Here is a 16,968-nt window from a genome sequence, read left to right as displayed (position 1 = left end):
CCCTTTTATGTGTTACCTGCCCCCATTAGAAAGTGAGCTCCCTGGGGGCCAGCCAGGACTGTTGATCTTTTTTTCTACTTGTATCTATACTCCCAGCACTCAGCACCATGGCCAGCATACAACATGTGCTTAATAAAGGCTTGCTGAATGGGCTGGTTGAGTTGGAAAAGGTTTCTTGAAGAAGGTGGTGCTTGACTGAACCTTCCAGGATCCAGAGAGCACCCTTAGCCACTACCCTGAGAGAGCATGGCCTTCATTGCCCAGGTCCTGGGGATCTTTGTGTCAATGCACTGAGGCCCGGAATCTCCTTCTGGACAATGTCCCAAGAGGACAGTGTCATCCATAACACATGTATTCTTAAGGGGATTGTAATAGCTAGAAAATCCTCCCATTTTCTGGACCAAGTCAATGTCATGACAGGCTAGCCATGCCCCCAACCTAGCCAGTACTCCTCCCCCTGTCCTGGCCCCACTCCTTTCTCTGATCTGCCCAGAAATGTCGAGTTTCCTAGATAATTAGCATATCTGTCATCCCCTCATCTGTGACATCACAGGTAGAAAATCAGCCAAATGTGCCTGTCCTACCTCAAAACACATTCCTGGGCCCTCCTCCACATCTGGGAGCAGCCTCGTCATGAGAGAGAACACAGATGTGCGTGAATCAAATGGGAGAGCAGGGGTGAGAATTGGACCTGGCCAGATCACTGCATCCAGGGGGAGCCCTTGCTTGGCCATCGATCCCCTATCATCTCCCCCCAAAGCCAGACTTTACTCCTGCTGTCCTGAATATACACAGCCTGATCAGAGATTCAGTGATGATCAGAAGTGACCTTGCCCCATCTTCCCTTTACCCCATTCCCCTGACTGTCTCAAACTAAGCCACAAGGCCTTCCCTTGAAAGAGTTAAAATGCCCCATTGTTTTTAGAATCATTGACGGATTTGCTTCTTATAGAGAAACTCTTCAGTCCCTCAAAAAAACAGCTATACTAGGTTGGGCTAGGGATCCTTAGAGGATCAGGTATTATTGACATAAGATATTTGAAATTGAGCAAGAATGCTTTCCATTCATCTCACAAACTACCAAGCAGCATGATACAGTAGAAACTGAATAGGATTTGGAGTCAGGGTCCTAGGTTCAAATCTCAGCTGTAGTACTTATTTTCAAATCATAGAACCTCTCTGATATTCAGTCCCCTAACATGTGAAATATGGGGCTCAGACTAAAGAATCTCTGAGACACCTTCCAGCTCTACAATAATACTATGAGCAATAGACTGTATTTTCAGACGAATAATATAGGTATTAAAATCCCCCATCTTTTCAGATGAAGAAGCTCAGGTGCAGGGAGGTTAGTGATAGCTAGTACGTATCAGAGATGGGATTTGACTGTAAGTCTTCCCAACTCCAAGGCTAGCATCCTATTTACTAGCTAGGTGGTGCAGTGGTTAGAGCACTGGACCTGAAGTCAGGAATTGTTGTTGAGTCATTTCAGTTCTGTCCAATTCTCTGTGACACCATTTTGGGTTTTCTTGGCAAAGATAATGGGGTGCTTTTCCATTTCCTTCTGAAGCTCATTTTACAGATGAGGAAACTGAGGCAAACAGGATTAAATGACTTACCCAGGGTCACACAACTAGTTAATGTCTGAGACTGGATTTGAACTCATGAAATGAGTCTTCCTGATTCTAAGCCTAGCACTGTATCCACTGCACCACCTAACTGCCCTTACACTTAAGTATAATTAATTGATACATAATTAACAGATCCGCATAGACAGTCAAACCAGATAATTCCAATCCTACTGAGGGCTGGTTTTGTTTGGTTTAGTCATAGTCATCTGTTTTTAACTCTTTGTCCTCTCTGGGACTGCATACTCCCAGGATCCAATAACTAAGCCCACTCTAGAAACATAAAGACTTACGATTTTTTTCCAACCAACATGGTCCTTCAAAACTTGGAGAATCGTAATGGCAGATAGGGTTATTAAGATGCTGATTAGGTTTGCTGAGTTGCTTTTCATTCCTTGTTATAAGGGATGACTCTCTGGAGGAGATGGTGAAGAGGGAGGGGAAGATATACTGGGAATTGAGGGTCATGTAAAAACAAAAGAAAAATAAAATTTTTCAAAAGAATATTTAAAAGTGCTTCAGGAATCAGTGATTTCATCATCCTTCCACCAATGGAGGCAACAGACTCCCTACCTCATGGTAGATGGCATTTAAGAGTAGCTGTGGCCAAAAAATTCACGAGCCTGTGGACAGCCTGGTAGAAAGCCCCTCTGAACTTAACTGGGCTGTTCCCCAGACAAGAGATATAAGGATGGGCAGCACCATGGAGAGGGAAGGATGAAAAGGTGGGAAGGGAAGTAAAAGGAGAGGAAAAGGGGAGAGGGAATGGGAAATGGAAGAATAAGAGATACAGAGAAAGAGAAGGAAAGGTTGGAATGAAAGAAGAAGAAGAGGAAGAAGAGGGAGAGAGCAGAGGAGAAACAAAAGAGGAAAAGAAAATTAGAAGATGAAAGCCATTTAAACCGCTACAATTTCAGTATAGAAGAACATATATTTTCCCTATTACCTAATATTTCTAGAGAAACTCTAGAAATGGCTATCAGAAAGTCTAGTAATATAGTATACGTAACTAATTCTCAACCCAACTATAGGTCATTTCTGAGCCATGAATCCATTTGGCATCCATGACAAGAATCAACAATTTTCTTCAAATTTCTCTCCATTTGGATACAAAAAGCTATCACCTGGCCTCCTCCTTCTCACCTTCCCAAGGAAAGGAATTTCAGGAGTCCCTGGATTCTAAATAGGTCATTGTCTTTCAGGGGAGGCCAGAGTTTTTCCCCTTTTTCTCTACCCTTTACTCTATCACGATGATATTATTTTTAGAAGAGAAAAACTAGAATCCACCCTCCCCTCAAGTTCTGGCTCTGCTTGAGGAAGAGGGAGAAAGAAAGGCTTCAGGGATGAGCTGGAATGAGAAGTGAGCCTTGAAGGAATCCTTTTCTAATCCCATGTATTTCCCATGTTCTTTGAACTGGTTTCCCTGTGTACTTGTTGCTTTCCATAGATATCAACAGGCCAGGAGGAGGGGTGAAAGTGAGCACAAGAAATGCACACAGTCCAAGCCACAAGAAATGTTATGAACCTCAAGGTTTAGAGGCAAGAACATCTTCCAGAAGTTTAGGAGACGACAAGCATCAAGCATGGCCCCCAGGATACTCAAAGGTGCAGAATGTGAGGTCAGGTAAGAACAGGAAATTCAAGCTAGACTGTGATGGTTCCTGAATGCCAGACTAAGTCATTCAGGAGGGAAGAATGAACCATTGACAGCTGCTGAGCAGCAGAGAGACGCTCAAGTTGTGAATTGGGAACATGAATCTCATCAATCTAAGACAGATCAAGTGGGATGAGCTAAAGAAAGAACGCAAGTGAGAAAATGAGGATGGGAAGTCAATAGAGTCAAAATAGAAGGGATGGGGGAGACAGGAGATGTCAAGGAGCTGTAATCAGACAAGGTGAGGCCACTCTGACTGGGTGTGCAGGGAACAAAGTCAAAAATGACCCCAGGGTTCTGAGCCTGGGAGAATGGTCCTGCCATTTGCACAAATACTAAAGCCCGGAAAGAAAGGCAAAGTTTAGGGAGACAGATGATGACTTGGGCCTGGACTGCGCTGACCTGGAAATGCTGGAACGACTTCCAGATAGACCTGAAGATGTAGACTGAGGATCACTGGCATAGAGGGTAGAGTTCAGACTGAGATGAACTCATGCAAGGAACAAAAGATCATAGAGACCTCCAAGGACTTCAAGTCCACTCTTTCATTTTAGATGAGGAAACTGAGACCCAAGCTTACATAATAAATGGCAGAGCAGAGGGGTTTGAACCCAGACCCACTGACCCCCAATCCAATTCTCTTTATCTGGCCTCAGAGAAGACTAGAGAACAGAGGACTGAGGGGATAAAGTCTGAGAAGAGGCTAGCATTTAGGGTGTGAAGCAGAGACCTTTTCCCGCAGGCATCAGGAGAAACAGGTTGTTGTTTAGTCATTTCAGTCATGTCTGACTCTCCAAGACTCCACTGGGGGCTTTCTTGGCAAAGGTACTGGAGTGGTTTACCATTTCCTTCTCCAGCTCATTTTACAAATGAAGAAACTGAGGCAAAGAAGGTTAAGTGACTTGCCCACAGTCCCACAGCTAGGAAGTGTCTGAGGTCAGATTGGAACTTAGGAAGATGAGTCTTCCTGACTTCAGGCTCAGTGCTCCATCCATGTCCCCACCCAGCTGCCCTGGAATGCATGATAAATCAGAAGTTAAGGCTATCCAGAAGAAGTACACAAAAGACATACAAGACTCAGAGACTCTCAAAGAAGCAAAGAATAAGTGGGTCCTTTGCAATGAGAAGGTTTTACTTTCCTCAGCCAAGTAGCTGTTTCTCAATCACCAGCTATCACCCCTGCCACCAACAGGTTCTCCCTGGTGCCATGAACTTGCCCCAATGCCCTCCTCTGAGGCTTCTTTATCCACTCATCTGATTCATGCCCCACCACTACCATTCACTGGGCACATCCCGGAAGAGATGAAGGTCCTCCTAGACAAACCATTCTGGAGGAGAAAAAACCCTGGACACCATCCCAAATTTATCTTCCTCATCCAGAATGTGTGCCATAAAGGACAAAGTACCTGACCCTCAGAGTCAAAAAGACCTGGGTTTGATTTCTGTCTGTGATACTCATTGTTCAATCATGGGCAAGTTACTTAACCTCTGTTTTCTCATCAGTGAGATGAGGGGAGATACCACTGGAGAGGTAGCTGGCAGAGTGACTAGAGTAACCCATGGAGTCAGGAAAATTTGACTTTGAGACATACCAGCTGTGTGCCCCTGGGGAAGTCACTTGAACTCTGAGGCATCTCAGAGGCATTAAGTTACAGAGCAGGTACCAAACTGCATTGGTAGAAGGGGCTTCCTCACTTGGGAGGTCAGTGCCCACGCACCTTCTACATCACAAGGTAGTGTGAGGATCAAATGAGATAAACTATGAAGAAAGGACTTTATCAAGCCTAAAATGTTTGGCTCTTAATACTACCCATTTCACTGGAAACGTTCGGGCCTCAGAGTGTCTGTTGGCCCTTGTCATACCAGGGCCTACTTCAAACTATGCAAGTCATTAGGAAGTGGTTAAGTGCTCAAGGACTGCTCATTAGCCTGAATTCATCCTTGGCTCAGCTGCCAAAAGAATCTTGCTAAGGAATAGGGCTGATCACATCACTATCCTGCTCGAGACTTTCTGGTGGCCTCCACTGGTTCTGAGTTCCACTCTATCTGTGTGCATTGAAAGCCCTTTGGCATCTGAGGCCGGCCTCCCTTTCCTGATTGATTTCACACTGATCCCACTCAAACGCTCAACATTCCAGCCTCTCTCTGCCTCCAAGGCTCTGCAGAGCTTATTTACCTGTGCCTGAAATGCTCTGCCTTTCCCTCTCAGCCTCTTGACATCCCTCGCTTCCATCCAGGCTCAGCTCAGCAGTCACCTCTGGAAGGAATCTTTTTCTCATCCCACAAACCGTTAGCTTTTCTTCTCCCCTCAGAAAAAAATTGTATTTACTTTGTACCCAATTGGAACCGAGCTGGGCACCACGATGCACTACTACAATTTAATTATAATGATCTTGGCAGCTAGGTGGCACTACAGTGGAGTGTCAGACCTGGAGTCAGAAAGACGTCTTGCTGAGTTCAAATCTGGCCTCAGACACTGACTAGCCATATGACCCTGGGCAAGTCACTTAACCTTGTTTACCTCATTTTTCCCTTCTACAAAATGAGCTGAAGAAAAAAATGGCAAACTGCTCCAGTATCTTTATCAAGAAGTGTGAATGGGGCCCAAAGGGCTACAAAAATGTGCATGCCCTTTGACCCAGCAATATCACTTCTAGGACTGTATCCCCAAGAGATCATAAAAATGGGAAAGGGTCCCACAATTACAAAAATATTTACAGCAGCTCCCTTTGTAGTGGCCAAGAACTGGAAATCAAGGGGATGCCCATCAACTGGGAAATGGCTGAATAAATTATGGTATATGAATGTAATGGAGTACTATTGCGCCATAAGAAATGATGAACAAGAAGACTTCAGAGAGGCCTGGAAGGACTTATATGATCTGATGCTGAGTGAAAGGAGCAGAACCAGGAGAGCTTTGTGCACAGCAACGACAACAGTATGAGAGAGTTTTTTCTGGTAGACTTGGATCTTCATATCAATGCAAGGACATATAAAAAAAAATTCCCAATGGTCTTCTAAGGCAAATCTTTTCCACCTTCAGAGAAAGAACTGTGGAATTCATTCACAGAATGTAGCAGATCATTTGTGTGTGTGTGTATGTGGTGTTGTGGTTTGTTATATGATTTCTCCCATTTATTTTAGTTCTTCTACACAGCATGACTATAGTGAAGATGTGTTCAATAGGAATGTATGTGTCGATCCTATATAGAATTGTATGCTGTCTTGGGGGGGAGGAGGGTAGTGGGGGGTAGGTAGGGGGAAAAAAAATCTAAGTTTTATGATAGTGATTGTAGAACATTAAAAATTAAAAAATTAAAATTAAAAAAACTGCTTTTGCAGTATCCCATAAAAAAAAAAGTGTGAATGGGGTCACAACACATCAGACATGCCTGGAATGACTGAACCACAAAATCACGGTACTAGTAATAATACTAACTGCTAGTATCTTGATCACATGAAGATCATTAATGCCATTATCACACGTCACTTTCAGGTTTACAAACCACATTCTGATAACAACCCAGAAATGGGTAGAATGAATGTAGGAAAAGAAACAGAAAATGGAAGAGTTGCATCACCAGGCTTCAGATCTATCCTTGGAGGAATGCCCTGGCAAGGACTGTGCTCCCACAAGTGCCTTGACAGTCATCCATAAGATTTCCTCAGATGTTATCCAGAATAAGCAAGGATCAGAAGGAAGGGAGCCCCAGGGGAAAATCCAGAAGAATAGAGGAGCCCCACCCCTACAATAACCAGGCCTGAGAAAACCTTTAGAATCCTCTAGGGTTCGACATCCAATGATGGCAGATGCTATGGAGGCTAGTTCTTGGGCCAAAGAGGCCCACCATATTTCTGGTGGTTTAGATCTACAAGAGGGTTATCAGCTCACAGATCTAGGGCTAGGAGGGACCTCAAAGAGGATCTCATCCATTATCCAGTCAGGTGATTTTAAGCATTCTTCTCATAACATAGCTGTGTTTCCCCTTTCCAAAGAGATGATCAAAAGGGAAAGTGCCTCGCAAAGAAAAAAATTTCTATTTTGCAAACTCAATCATGCCTTGCCAGTCACAAGAAAATTTAAAGGAGAATTCAAGCCAGGAAAGTCATATCCCATGATAGCATATGAAGAACCAAGATAGCAAGGAAGTCTGTCAACACCATCAGCCAGCGCCATTTTGAATTACCAGCTCAAAATGGAAATTAATGGATCACACATGAAACTAGAGGAAACACATTAGGACTGACTTCCAGCAGACTGTTCTCATTTGTGTTGGGTTAGAGACATGTGGCTCTGCCCTGAGCCCTGGCCTGCCCCAGGCTGGTTATTTACATGGCTCTGAGTTACAACCTGGCAATGACCTTGACCCCCCCTCCCCAAAGCGCTGAGAGACAGGTCAGTAATAGCTGCCTACGGCATGCTACAGCTTCCATGCCTACAGCACAATTCCTACAGGCCAGAAAACAGATGTCTCTTTCCAAATAAGTCTTTGTCAAGCACCATGCTAGGTTTTATAGGTACAAAGGAAAAACTAAGCAAACCTGCTTTCAGGGGGTTTACATTCTATTAGAGGAAACAACACAGAACCTAGATAGACCTGCACAACTTGGCAATAGGTAGGGGATGAAATAAAAATGGGCTAAACTTCTCCCAGCTGCAGACAGGTTAGACTAGAGACAGACTGACAGTGGCTGGTTGCCATGGTCATGTGACAAACAGGAGTGTGCACAGTGGCACCCTACATTTGTGCCAAGCACAAGCTACCCATGGACAAGCCTGGCCTGGAAGGAAATACAAGCTAGATACAAAGCGACTGCAGGGACAGACTGCCAGAAGAGGGGAGGGGAGGAAGCAGAGGGGAGGGGCAGTGAAGAATCAGTTAGAAGGCAGTCATTGAGCTGAGGCTTCTGGGAGGCAGAGATGTGGAGGGAGGCAGGGGACACAGCTTGGACAAACGCACAAAGACCAGAGACGGAACATGGAGGATGAGAAGTTCATGGAGGACAGTTTGGCTGGCAAGTAGCATCAGCTGGATAACTAGCATTTACTTGGCACCTACTGTTTGCTGGGCGCTGGGCACAATGGAAATCTGAAGGGGAGGCATACAGACTAAGCCTAGAAAATGCAATGACATAATGGTTTCTGGGGGGAGGGGGTTTTCCAGATGGGATGTCCTTGGTGTGGAGAGCTCTCAGTAACCAATTTGAACAAATTCCTCTATCCATGCAGACTAGCACCATAGAGAACTGCCTAGAGCAAGGAAAGGTTGTATGAGAAGCAGGACGTAAATCCAAGTCATCCCAATTCTGGGACCTCTCCCCACTATCCCATACTGCCTTCCATCCTAGGATCATGCAGGAAAATGCATGGTCTACACAATACCACTAAAATAAAAGTCATCCCTGAGAAACCTCCATAGGTCCTAAGTCTTCCTCATCTTCCCTGCCTACTTTCTACACAATTGTCAAGGAAGAGACTCTCAGAGACATAAGAGACCTTAGAGAGCATAGAGCTCACACCATTCGCTGTGTGAACTTGGACAAGTCATTCGCCTCCCTAGGCCTTGGTTTCCTCATATCTAAAATAAGAGGGCTGGGTTAGGGTCCCTCCCAATTCCAAATCAATGACCTCTAAGTTTGAAGGTGAAAAAATAAGGCTTAGATAAGTAAGGGATGATTTATTAAATTGTCTTCTGGCCATCTAAGGATAGGAACCACTTCTGTAAGGAAAATAAAAGGTTCCTTTAATTAGAGACCTCCAGGGGTGCAGATTTCACTGTCTCTCAATCCCTTTCCACTTTGGGGCAACTTTCATTGCTAGGACTGAGTCAAAATCATCCTTCCCTGTAGGAAGCATCACCCCATTCCTCACTGCTCCATCCTCTGATGCCAAGCTGAAGCAAACCAGTGTCTCTTCCACAGAACGGTCCTTCAGACATTTGCAGACAGCCGCCCTGTCCTCCCCACTCTCCCTCTACCCATCAAGGCTTCTCTTTTCCAGGTGAAGCATCCCCACTTCTTTCAATGGATTCCTATCTTAATCAATCAAAAGATGAGGATTTAGAAAGCACCTACCATGCTGGGCACTTTGCTAGGCACTTGGGAGGCTTGGGCTTCCGCTCCCTGACTCTCATCAGTTTAACCTCATCTTTCCCTAACCTGCAGGAGCCAAACCGCAGACAGCCCAAGGCAGAAAACAGCAAAACCATCAGCTCCCTCATTATTCTCAATTCATTAGCACTTGGCTTCTGTTTTCCCCAACCAGGCTGCAAACACTTCGTTGGCAAGAATCATTCCTGACCATTCTTCCAGCCCTTCTCCCAGAACATTGCTGCATACAAACTGTTGCCTAACCACACATCCCCTGATTTCTATTTGGACCATGGTTAGAGGGTTATTTTTTAACCTAAAGTGGGATTTTATGTCTATCACCATTCCAATTCATCTTATCAGACTGGGCTCACAGTGCAAGCTTGTCAAGATTATGTCCTGCAACGCATGGGGCAGCCCACCCACTTTGTCTTCTGAAATGGAGTGAGTGTGCCTCACTGTGCCTTTGTCCATGTCACTGATAAAATACTAAGAAAAATACTGACCAAGGCTAGAAAAGAATAGCCCTGAGAAGGTTCACAACTCAGGGTTTGGACACTAAAACCTCAGTTATTGGTTAATACTTTATCAAGGCTTCTCCTTAGGGTCAAAGGATCATGACTTGAGAGCTAGAAGGGATCTTAGAAAGTATTCAGCCCAGCTCTCACTTGGTGAATGCAGACACTGAAGCCCAAAGAGGTTAAGTCACTTATTCAAGGTCTCATAGGTTGTAAAAAGGAGAGCCAGGGTTGCAACCCTGTTCTGATTCCCAAGCCAGGGCTATTTCCAAATGTACCACAATTAACTGACAGGCAGCTGAGAGCAAGACAAAAGGGAGGCCCCTGAGAAGGAGGGTCTGTCGGGAAGAAAGGGGCCTGTAGGGTGGGAGAGGGCACAAAAGACTGGCTTTATCTATGAACAATTGCATTAGCCCTAAGACACTGAAATTCCTCTCCCCCTTCAGCTCTGACACATCTTTAGACTCCTGGTTTTTATGAGAGAGGGGAGGAGCTGAGAGGGGAGGATTCAAATGTTTTAAATGTTTCAAGAGCACTTTACACAATGAGTTGCTTCCAAGTTTGAACCCCAAAGTCACAAAATTGCAGTTGGAAGGGACCTCCGCAGCTATAGGAGAGAAATAAAGGAAGGAAGGAAGGGAAGGAGGGAGGGAGGGAGGGAAGAAGGAGAAAAGAAGAAAAACAAAGAAGCATCCTTTTTAGAACATACCCAGTGAAAGATCACCCAGGGTCTGCCTAAAGCCCTACAATGATGGGGAGCCGACTCCCTCTCCAGGTAGCCCATTACACAGTGGGGTCTTGGCTGTCATGGTTAGGAAGAGCAACTCCCTCTCCTGTATATGGCTCTGTCCTCCAGGGCCAAGCGAAAGAAGTCTAATTTCTCTTCCACAGGACACAGTCTTTCAAATCATTTTACTCATTTTAACCCACAATAATGACTGAGATTCCTCTTCAACCAGGAAGAGGCCACCACTGGCTTCGCCACTGGCCAAAATGGCAATGCTTACCCCTGTGAATTATGGTAATGATTTAATGCTTCAATGGGTCTGTGATCTCATCAACGTGAGTGTCCCTCCACTGGTGCAGATTACAACCACCAAATCCCCTCCCACCAGACCCCCTCACTCTACTCTTCTTCACAGCAAACTTTAAATTCTTTAGGCTATCCCAATGAAGTTTCTGATCCACTAAAAAGAGTGCTGGAGCCTGGCTCAGAAGACCTGGGTTCAAATCTTACTTCTTCTACTTACTATTTATGTGACCTTGGGCTAGTCATGTCACTGCTCTCGGCCTCAATTTCTTCATCTATAAGAAAGAAGATGCTTGCCTAGGGTCCTCTTCAGCTTTTAAGTGAATGATTTAATTATCTTCATCTTCCAAAGGAGAATTTCACTTGTCATTGTATTATCAAGGTGTTGTAACACTCAAATTCCAAGAGATTGTTCTCAGCTCTCTCTTTCTCCCTTTCTTTCCATCCCTTGGAAAATATAAGATATCTATGGTTTTTCCTTCAAATACAATTGATCAACTGTTTGAAATGTATCAGGAAAGAAGAAAAGAAGTATAGGGACCAGGGACTGGAGATATCCCAGCAGCAAATGAGATGCATGGGGCTGGGATCAGAGCCATCACAGAAGGAGAGGAGAGCAAGGAGCATGGCACAAATACAATCAGGCAGGGAGCGGGGTTCAGGGAGCTGGAACCAAAGCCCTTTTGGTGGGGAGAAGGCCATAAGGAACAGGGACTGGGAACCAGAGTGTCAAAGAGGAGGAAAGAGGCACCAGAGATAGTCTAGTAGATAATAGAGAGCATGAAGCAAAGATCAGGGATGAAGGTTGTGACAGTATAACAAATGAAAAACTTCCAAACACAGAATTCCTGAGTAATTAATAATAAATTTATTAATTAGGTTAGGTAATAATTAATAAATTAATAATCAGTGGTTTCTGTTGATAACCAAAGACAAAACCATGGAGAGGTTGAAAGCTTTAAGATATTTTTGGAAAAGGGGGTGTCCCTGAAAGTAAAAATCAAGTCTGATTGATTGGTGGATGTTTAATGAGGAGGTGGGCTAGAAGTCTTCAGCTCCTCCCACTGAAAAATGTGGCTGGATCATGAAGCTCAGTCACCTCCAGAAATCTGAACAGGGAATCCATCTCCATCCAGACATCTCTGGTTGATTTTCTCCTTCATAAACTGGGTCACCCTAGATTCCAGTGGAGGGGTGTGAGGACGGGGGGTCATTTCCTTGGGGCAAGAATTTGCCTAGATTAGATTCTGTTTACATTTTAAACAGAAGTAATATTTCCTAGTTGGGTGGGGTCCCACTGTTCACCCAAGATCAAACCCAAAGGGTTATGAACATTTCATCAATCAGTCATGTCCTTCAGAGGTTGACCAACTGACCTATAGGGTCTGGGCCCTAAATAAGGAAATAAAGAGAAAAGGTCTGAATCCTAATTTAATAATTGGTTGTTAACATAATAGCAAAATAATAATTTCTCTCAATGGTGTGGGCTATGATATCCTAACAACATTCCAAAATGACTTTGACCACTTCCTTCTCCAATATCATGCAGGTATGCCTCTAGAAAGTTCTAGGTTTATTGGCAATTTTCAACTCAAATGAATAAGTCAGGCTTCTTTAGAGAGTTGGGCAAACTATAGAGGGTACCTAAATCATGTGCTTTTAACAAAAGATAGTCATTGGTGGGAGTGGGAGGGGGAAGAAAATCAATGAGTTGCTCTCCTTTAGTATATTAGCTTCCTCACATCCACTCCTACTATCAAATTCTTCAGTGAAACACTGCTAACTCTGTAAGAAACTAATGCCCTTCCAATACCACTTCATCATTGAAAATGTACCCCCATAAACATTAAAATATCAGCACTTAAAAGGACCATGGAGATTGCATAGTCCAGTCACTTCGTTTCTGAGAAGACGGGAAAGCTTTCCCTCCGATGTAAAATGCGTTTATCTCTTCTAAAGAGTTCGCTGGCCCCACATTCAGATTACTGTTGAAAGGGAAAAACCCAGCATACAAAAGTGCAGAAATGAAGTGAGCCCATGTCCTTCCTCAGCAGCAAGAAGACTGACTCCTGGAGGAGGGGAAGGATCACTAGCTACAACCTCCCATCCACCCCAAGTTTTGCACCCTTTCTGGTGGCTCCTTCAAAAGTGTCTTTGTGCCATGAAATGTTCTCCAGCCCAGGTCCCAGCACCTGCCAAGTATCAACTAATGTGTTAGAAATCAATCAGGAGGATGAGGCTTGGGGGGGAGGGGGACAGGGCAGAGAGAGGGCCTTGACCTTGGGCATGACCTACCTGATTTTCTTCATGTGAGACCCTCATCTGCTCCTTGAGAACAGACATGCGAGCTGCCTCCTCCTTGCGTAGGACTCTTTCTTTCTTGAGTTCAGGACTCCAAAATGTCTTAATGCTGTTCATGGAGGACCCCAGCTTGCTGTCCTTGATGTCTAGTTCTTTGCGGAGGAGATCATTCTCCCGCTGCAGCTCCTTGAGCTGAGCCTGCAAATCCAGCATGGTGCTGTCCCTTACCTGTCTCAACATGGAAGGAACTTGGTGGTGGTGATGATGAGACGATGTGGTCAGACCCCCATGCTGGTCAGTGTAGGACAGGACGTCAGTGTGGGAGAGGCCAGCAGATGCAATATTGGGGCTGCTTCCCATGGCTGTGACCCGACCCCCATACACAGCTCGGTTCGTAGCCCTTCCAAGGGTCATTGTGCCCTTGGGGAAAGTCGTAGATGCAACCCCTTCATGGTCACTCAAGTACATTGGTCCAGATGTTGCATAGGCTGCATTAAGGGACTGGATGTTTTCCATGGACAATGTCTTACCTGTTCCTCCCCCGCCTCCACTACTGGTTCTCCGGTGGCCCAAACGAGGTGACCTTGGCAAGCGAGGCGACCGGGAAGGGCTACCTTCCAAGTTGCCGATTGTTCGTGCACTCCCATACATGGTTCTTCTAGGATGAGGTACAACTGAATATAAGAAATGCTATACTTAGGTTTGGAATCTGGTCAATATTTCCACAACTGGCCAAGATTTTCACTGGATTATTCTCATAAGCTGCACCAATAAATTCCTTCCATCAGAGATCTGAAAAGTCGAAAGAAAACAGAAAGAGTTAAATTAAATAACTTGAAAACACTAAACAACATTACAACTCATTTCCATACAAATTTATTTACAATGCACTTTCCTCAGGGTATTCCTATAAAGTTGGTTGCACAAACATTATCTCATTTTGTAGATGAGAAAATGGAGTCTCAGAGAGGTTATATGATTTGCCTAAAGTAACCCTGCAAGTAACAATAATAATAAATAAATCATATTTCTATAGCACTTTATGGTCTAGAAAGTAATTACTTCCCAGGAGCCCTATGAGACAGGTAGTATAAGAATTGTCATTTTACAGATAAGGATATGCAGCTCACAGGAGTGGAGACTTGGATGAGTTTTTTACATAGTTTATGATAATGTTTTCATTATGTTAATGACAATAATAAGGAATCACACTGATACAGTACTTGAAGGCTTGCAAAACATATTATATACATTATCTTATTTGATCCTCAACACCACCCTATAAAGTCATCTACTTCATTATCCCCATTTTTCAGATCAGAAAATGGAGACCAGAGAAGTGACTTACCCACACTCACACAGTTCATAAGCATCTAAAGCAGAATCTGAACCCAAGTCTTCCTGCATTCTAGCACAAAGTTCCATCCGCTAGCTCATGCTCAAACATTTTTACAGCACATTAGAGTTTACAAAGGACTTTTCTTACAACCTTTTGAGAGTGGTTATCAGACTCTAACACTTTGAATTTATCCCTCTTTATATAAGGGGTTTAGGGTTTGTTTGGTTATGACAAATGGGGCTCAGAAAGCATCAGTGATTTGTCCATGGTCACACAGCTAATAAATGCCAGAATGAGGACGTGAACCAAGCTCTTCTGACTCCCAGTCTTCAACATATTCCACTTCACTTCACGGTCTCTCAAAAACGTAGCTCAAACCAAAACCATGGGACACGTGAAACAGAAAGCTAATATTCTTCTAATATTTCAATAATTTCAATAATAATTCAATATGAGAAAGGACTCTCAGCAGGGTTCAGGAGCCCTAGGGAACTCCTCAGAAAATCAAGGATACCTAGGTACAGAGAGCCATCCCTATAGTTGCTCCCAAACTCCCTTTTGTACTCCAGTCCTGGCTAGTGACTCACCTAGAATTATACAGGTGCTCCATTGACTTTGGACTCAGAGCACTTGAGTTGAAGTCATGTTTCCGTCTCTATCTGGGTGACCTTGGAAAGTGATTTTACTGTTCAGGGTCTCAGTTTCTTCATCCATTAAATGCCACAGTTGGACTAGATATGTTCTTAAGTCTCTTCTAGCTCTATATTAAGGATGTTATGTGTGTGTTTATTCTTCGTTGACGAAGAAGAACATGCCATCGGAGAAATGATGACATGACTTGCACGTGACTTTGTTTTGAGTGAGAGAGGGCTGTGCAGGTCACCAGCCTCACTTCTTCTCCAGAGCCATCTGAATCCAGTGACCAGATATTCATCAGGATAACTGGACATGACCCAGGAGGAGACAGTTGGGGTTAAGTGACTTGACCAAAGTCACACAACTAGTGAGTGTCAAGTGTCTGAGGTTAGATTTGGTCAGGTCCTCCTGACTCCTGCACTGGTGCTCGCTCTATCCACTGCAACACGTAACTGCCCCTAAGGATGTTATGATCTACCATCACAGGCCCAAGTTAAAAAAATTTTTTTTTGAAAACCAACGAAACAATCATCCCATAAACTCTATGCAACAGATAAAGCACTGGGGCTGCCCTCTCTGCCCCTTCTGTACATACTGCTCAGACTGATTTTCAGTTATTTCATTTCCCCCTTCAAAGCTGGTCTTAAAGAAGATGCTTTAGCTTCTTCCACATCCCCACCACAAAGTTTCCATTTTCACCAGAAAGTTGAATTTCAGCACTCTGGACAGCTCTCTGGTAATAGTGGTACCTGAAAACTGAGCTAAAGATCTTGGGGAGGGGAGGGGAAGAGAAGAAAGATTATGACAGTCACAGGACTTCCAGGAGAAAACTTCTGACAGGCAATGACTGCCACAAATGTTTTAACATTTCTGGGTGTGTGAAAGTAACCCAGTAAGCATTTTCCAGGTATGGCTGATTTTTGAAAGAGAAGAGGAGAAATGTTTGCTTTCTGTAGTGTTTTAAAGCTACAGCTTTCTTTTTTCATAATAGCCTGTGAAGTGAATAGTGTGTGTGTGTGTGTGTGTGTGTGTGTGTGTGTGTGTAATTATTTTCATCTTATAGATGGGTAATCCATGACCATGGGAGTCAGTAAGTGTTAGAACCTAGATTTCAACACAGATCTCCCAATTCCATGCCATCTAACACATCACACAGTTCCCACAACATCAGCTTTCTCCTTCACATGTGATCATAGATTTAGAGCTTCAAGGCCACCTACAGCACCCCCTCATTTCACAGGTTATCAAACTGAGATTCAGAAAGGGTAGGAGACCTCCAAAGTCACACAGGTAATAAATGTCAAAGATAGGATTTGAACCCAGGTTATCCTGACTCCAAGTTAAGCATTCTCTCTACTACACTATGTTACCTCTTATCAAAGTGTTTTCCATGGCACAGTTTTACAGAAAGTCTTCCCCATGTTCCCCAAGCTAATTATATACGTCGTCAAAGATTTTTGTATCAACATCAGCTGAAACTGCAAAGGAAAAAAATTAGGCACAACCTAAATGTCCAACAATGGAGGAATGATTGCATAAATTGTGGCCCATTAATGGAACAGAATACTATAATGCAATTAAGATCAGCAAGAATGAGTAACATAGAGAAAAATGGAACAACCTTTATGAAATAATGGGAAGTAAAAAAAGAGAACAAAGCACAGCAGAAATGCAACTACATCAGAGGAAAAATGAATGGGAACTCATGAATAAGAAATCTGATGAAGACTAAAGAGTTTGGATATTTTATGCACTGACACTCATTTCTGTAA

At 43.8% G+C, this 16,968-nt stretch overlaps 1 protein-coding gene across 5 annotated transcripts in view; it reads right to left on the bottom strand.

Annotated features, from left to right (window-relative positions):
* Window positions 1-16,968, bottom strand: part of ERC2 (ELKS/RAB6-interacting/CAST family member 2) — a 1,010,504-nt gene that overhangs the window by 967,301 nt on the left and 26,235 nt on the right. For all 5 annotated transcript variants that reach the window (XM_072599028.1, XM_072599030.1, XM_072599026.1 and 2 more), the window contains exon 2: window positions 13,216-14,013. In XM_072599028.1, the coding sequence (XP_072455129.1) occupies window positions 13,216-13,872 (657 nt within the window). In that variant the 5' untranslated portion in view covers window positions 13,873-14,013. The remainder of the gene's footprint in view (window positions 1-13,215; window positions 14,014-16,968) is intronic.

This window comes from Notamacropus eugenii, chromosome 3, assembly GCF_028372415.1.
Source record: "Notamacropus eugenii isolate mMacEug1 chromosome 3, mMacEug1.pri_v2, whole genome shotgun sequence".
In the NCBI taxonomy this organism is placed as follows: domain Eukaryota; kingdom Metazoa; phylum Chordata; class Mammalia; order Diprotodontia; family Macropodidae; genus Notamacropus; species Notamacropus eugenii.
This window is presented reverse-complemented; position numbering and strand designations above follow the sequence as displayed.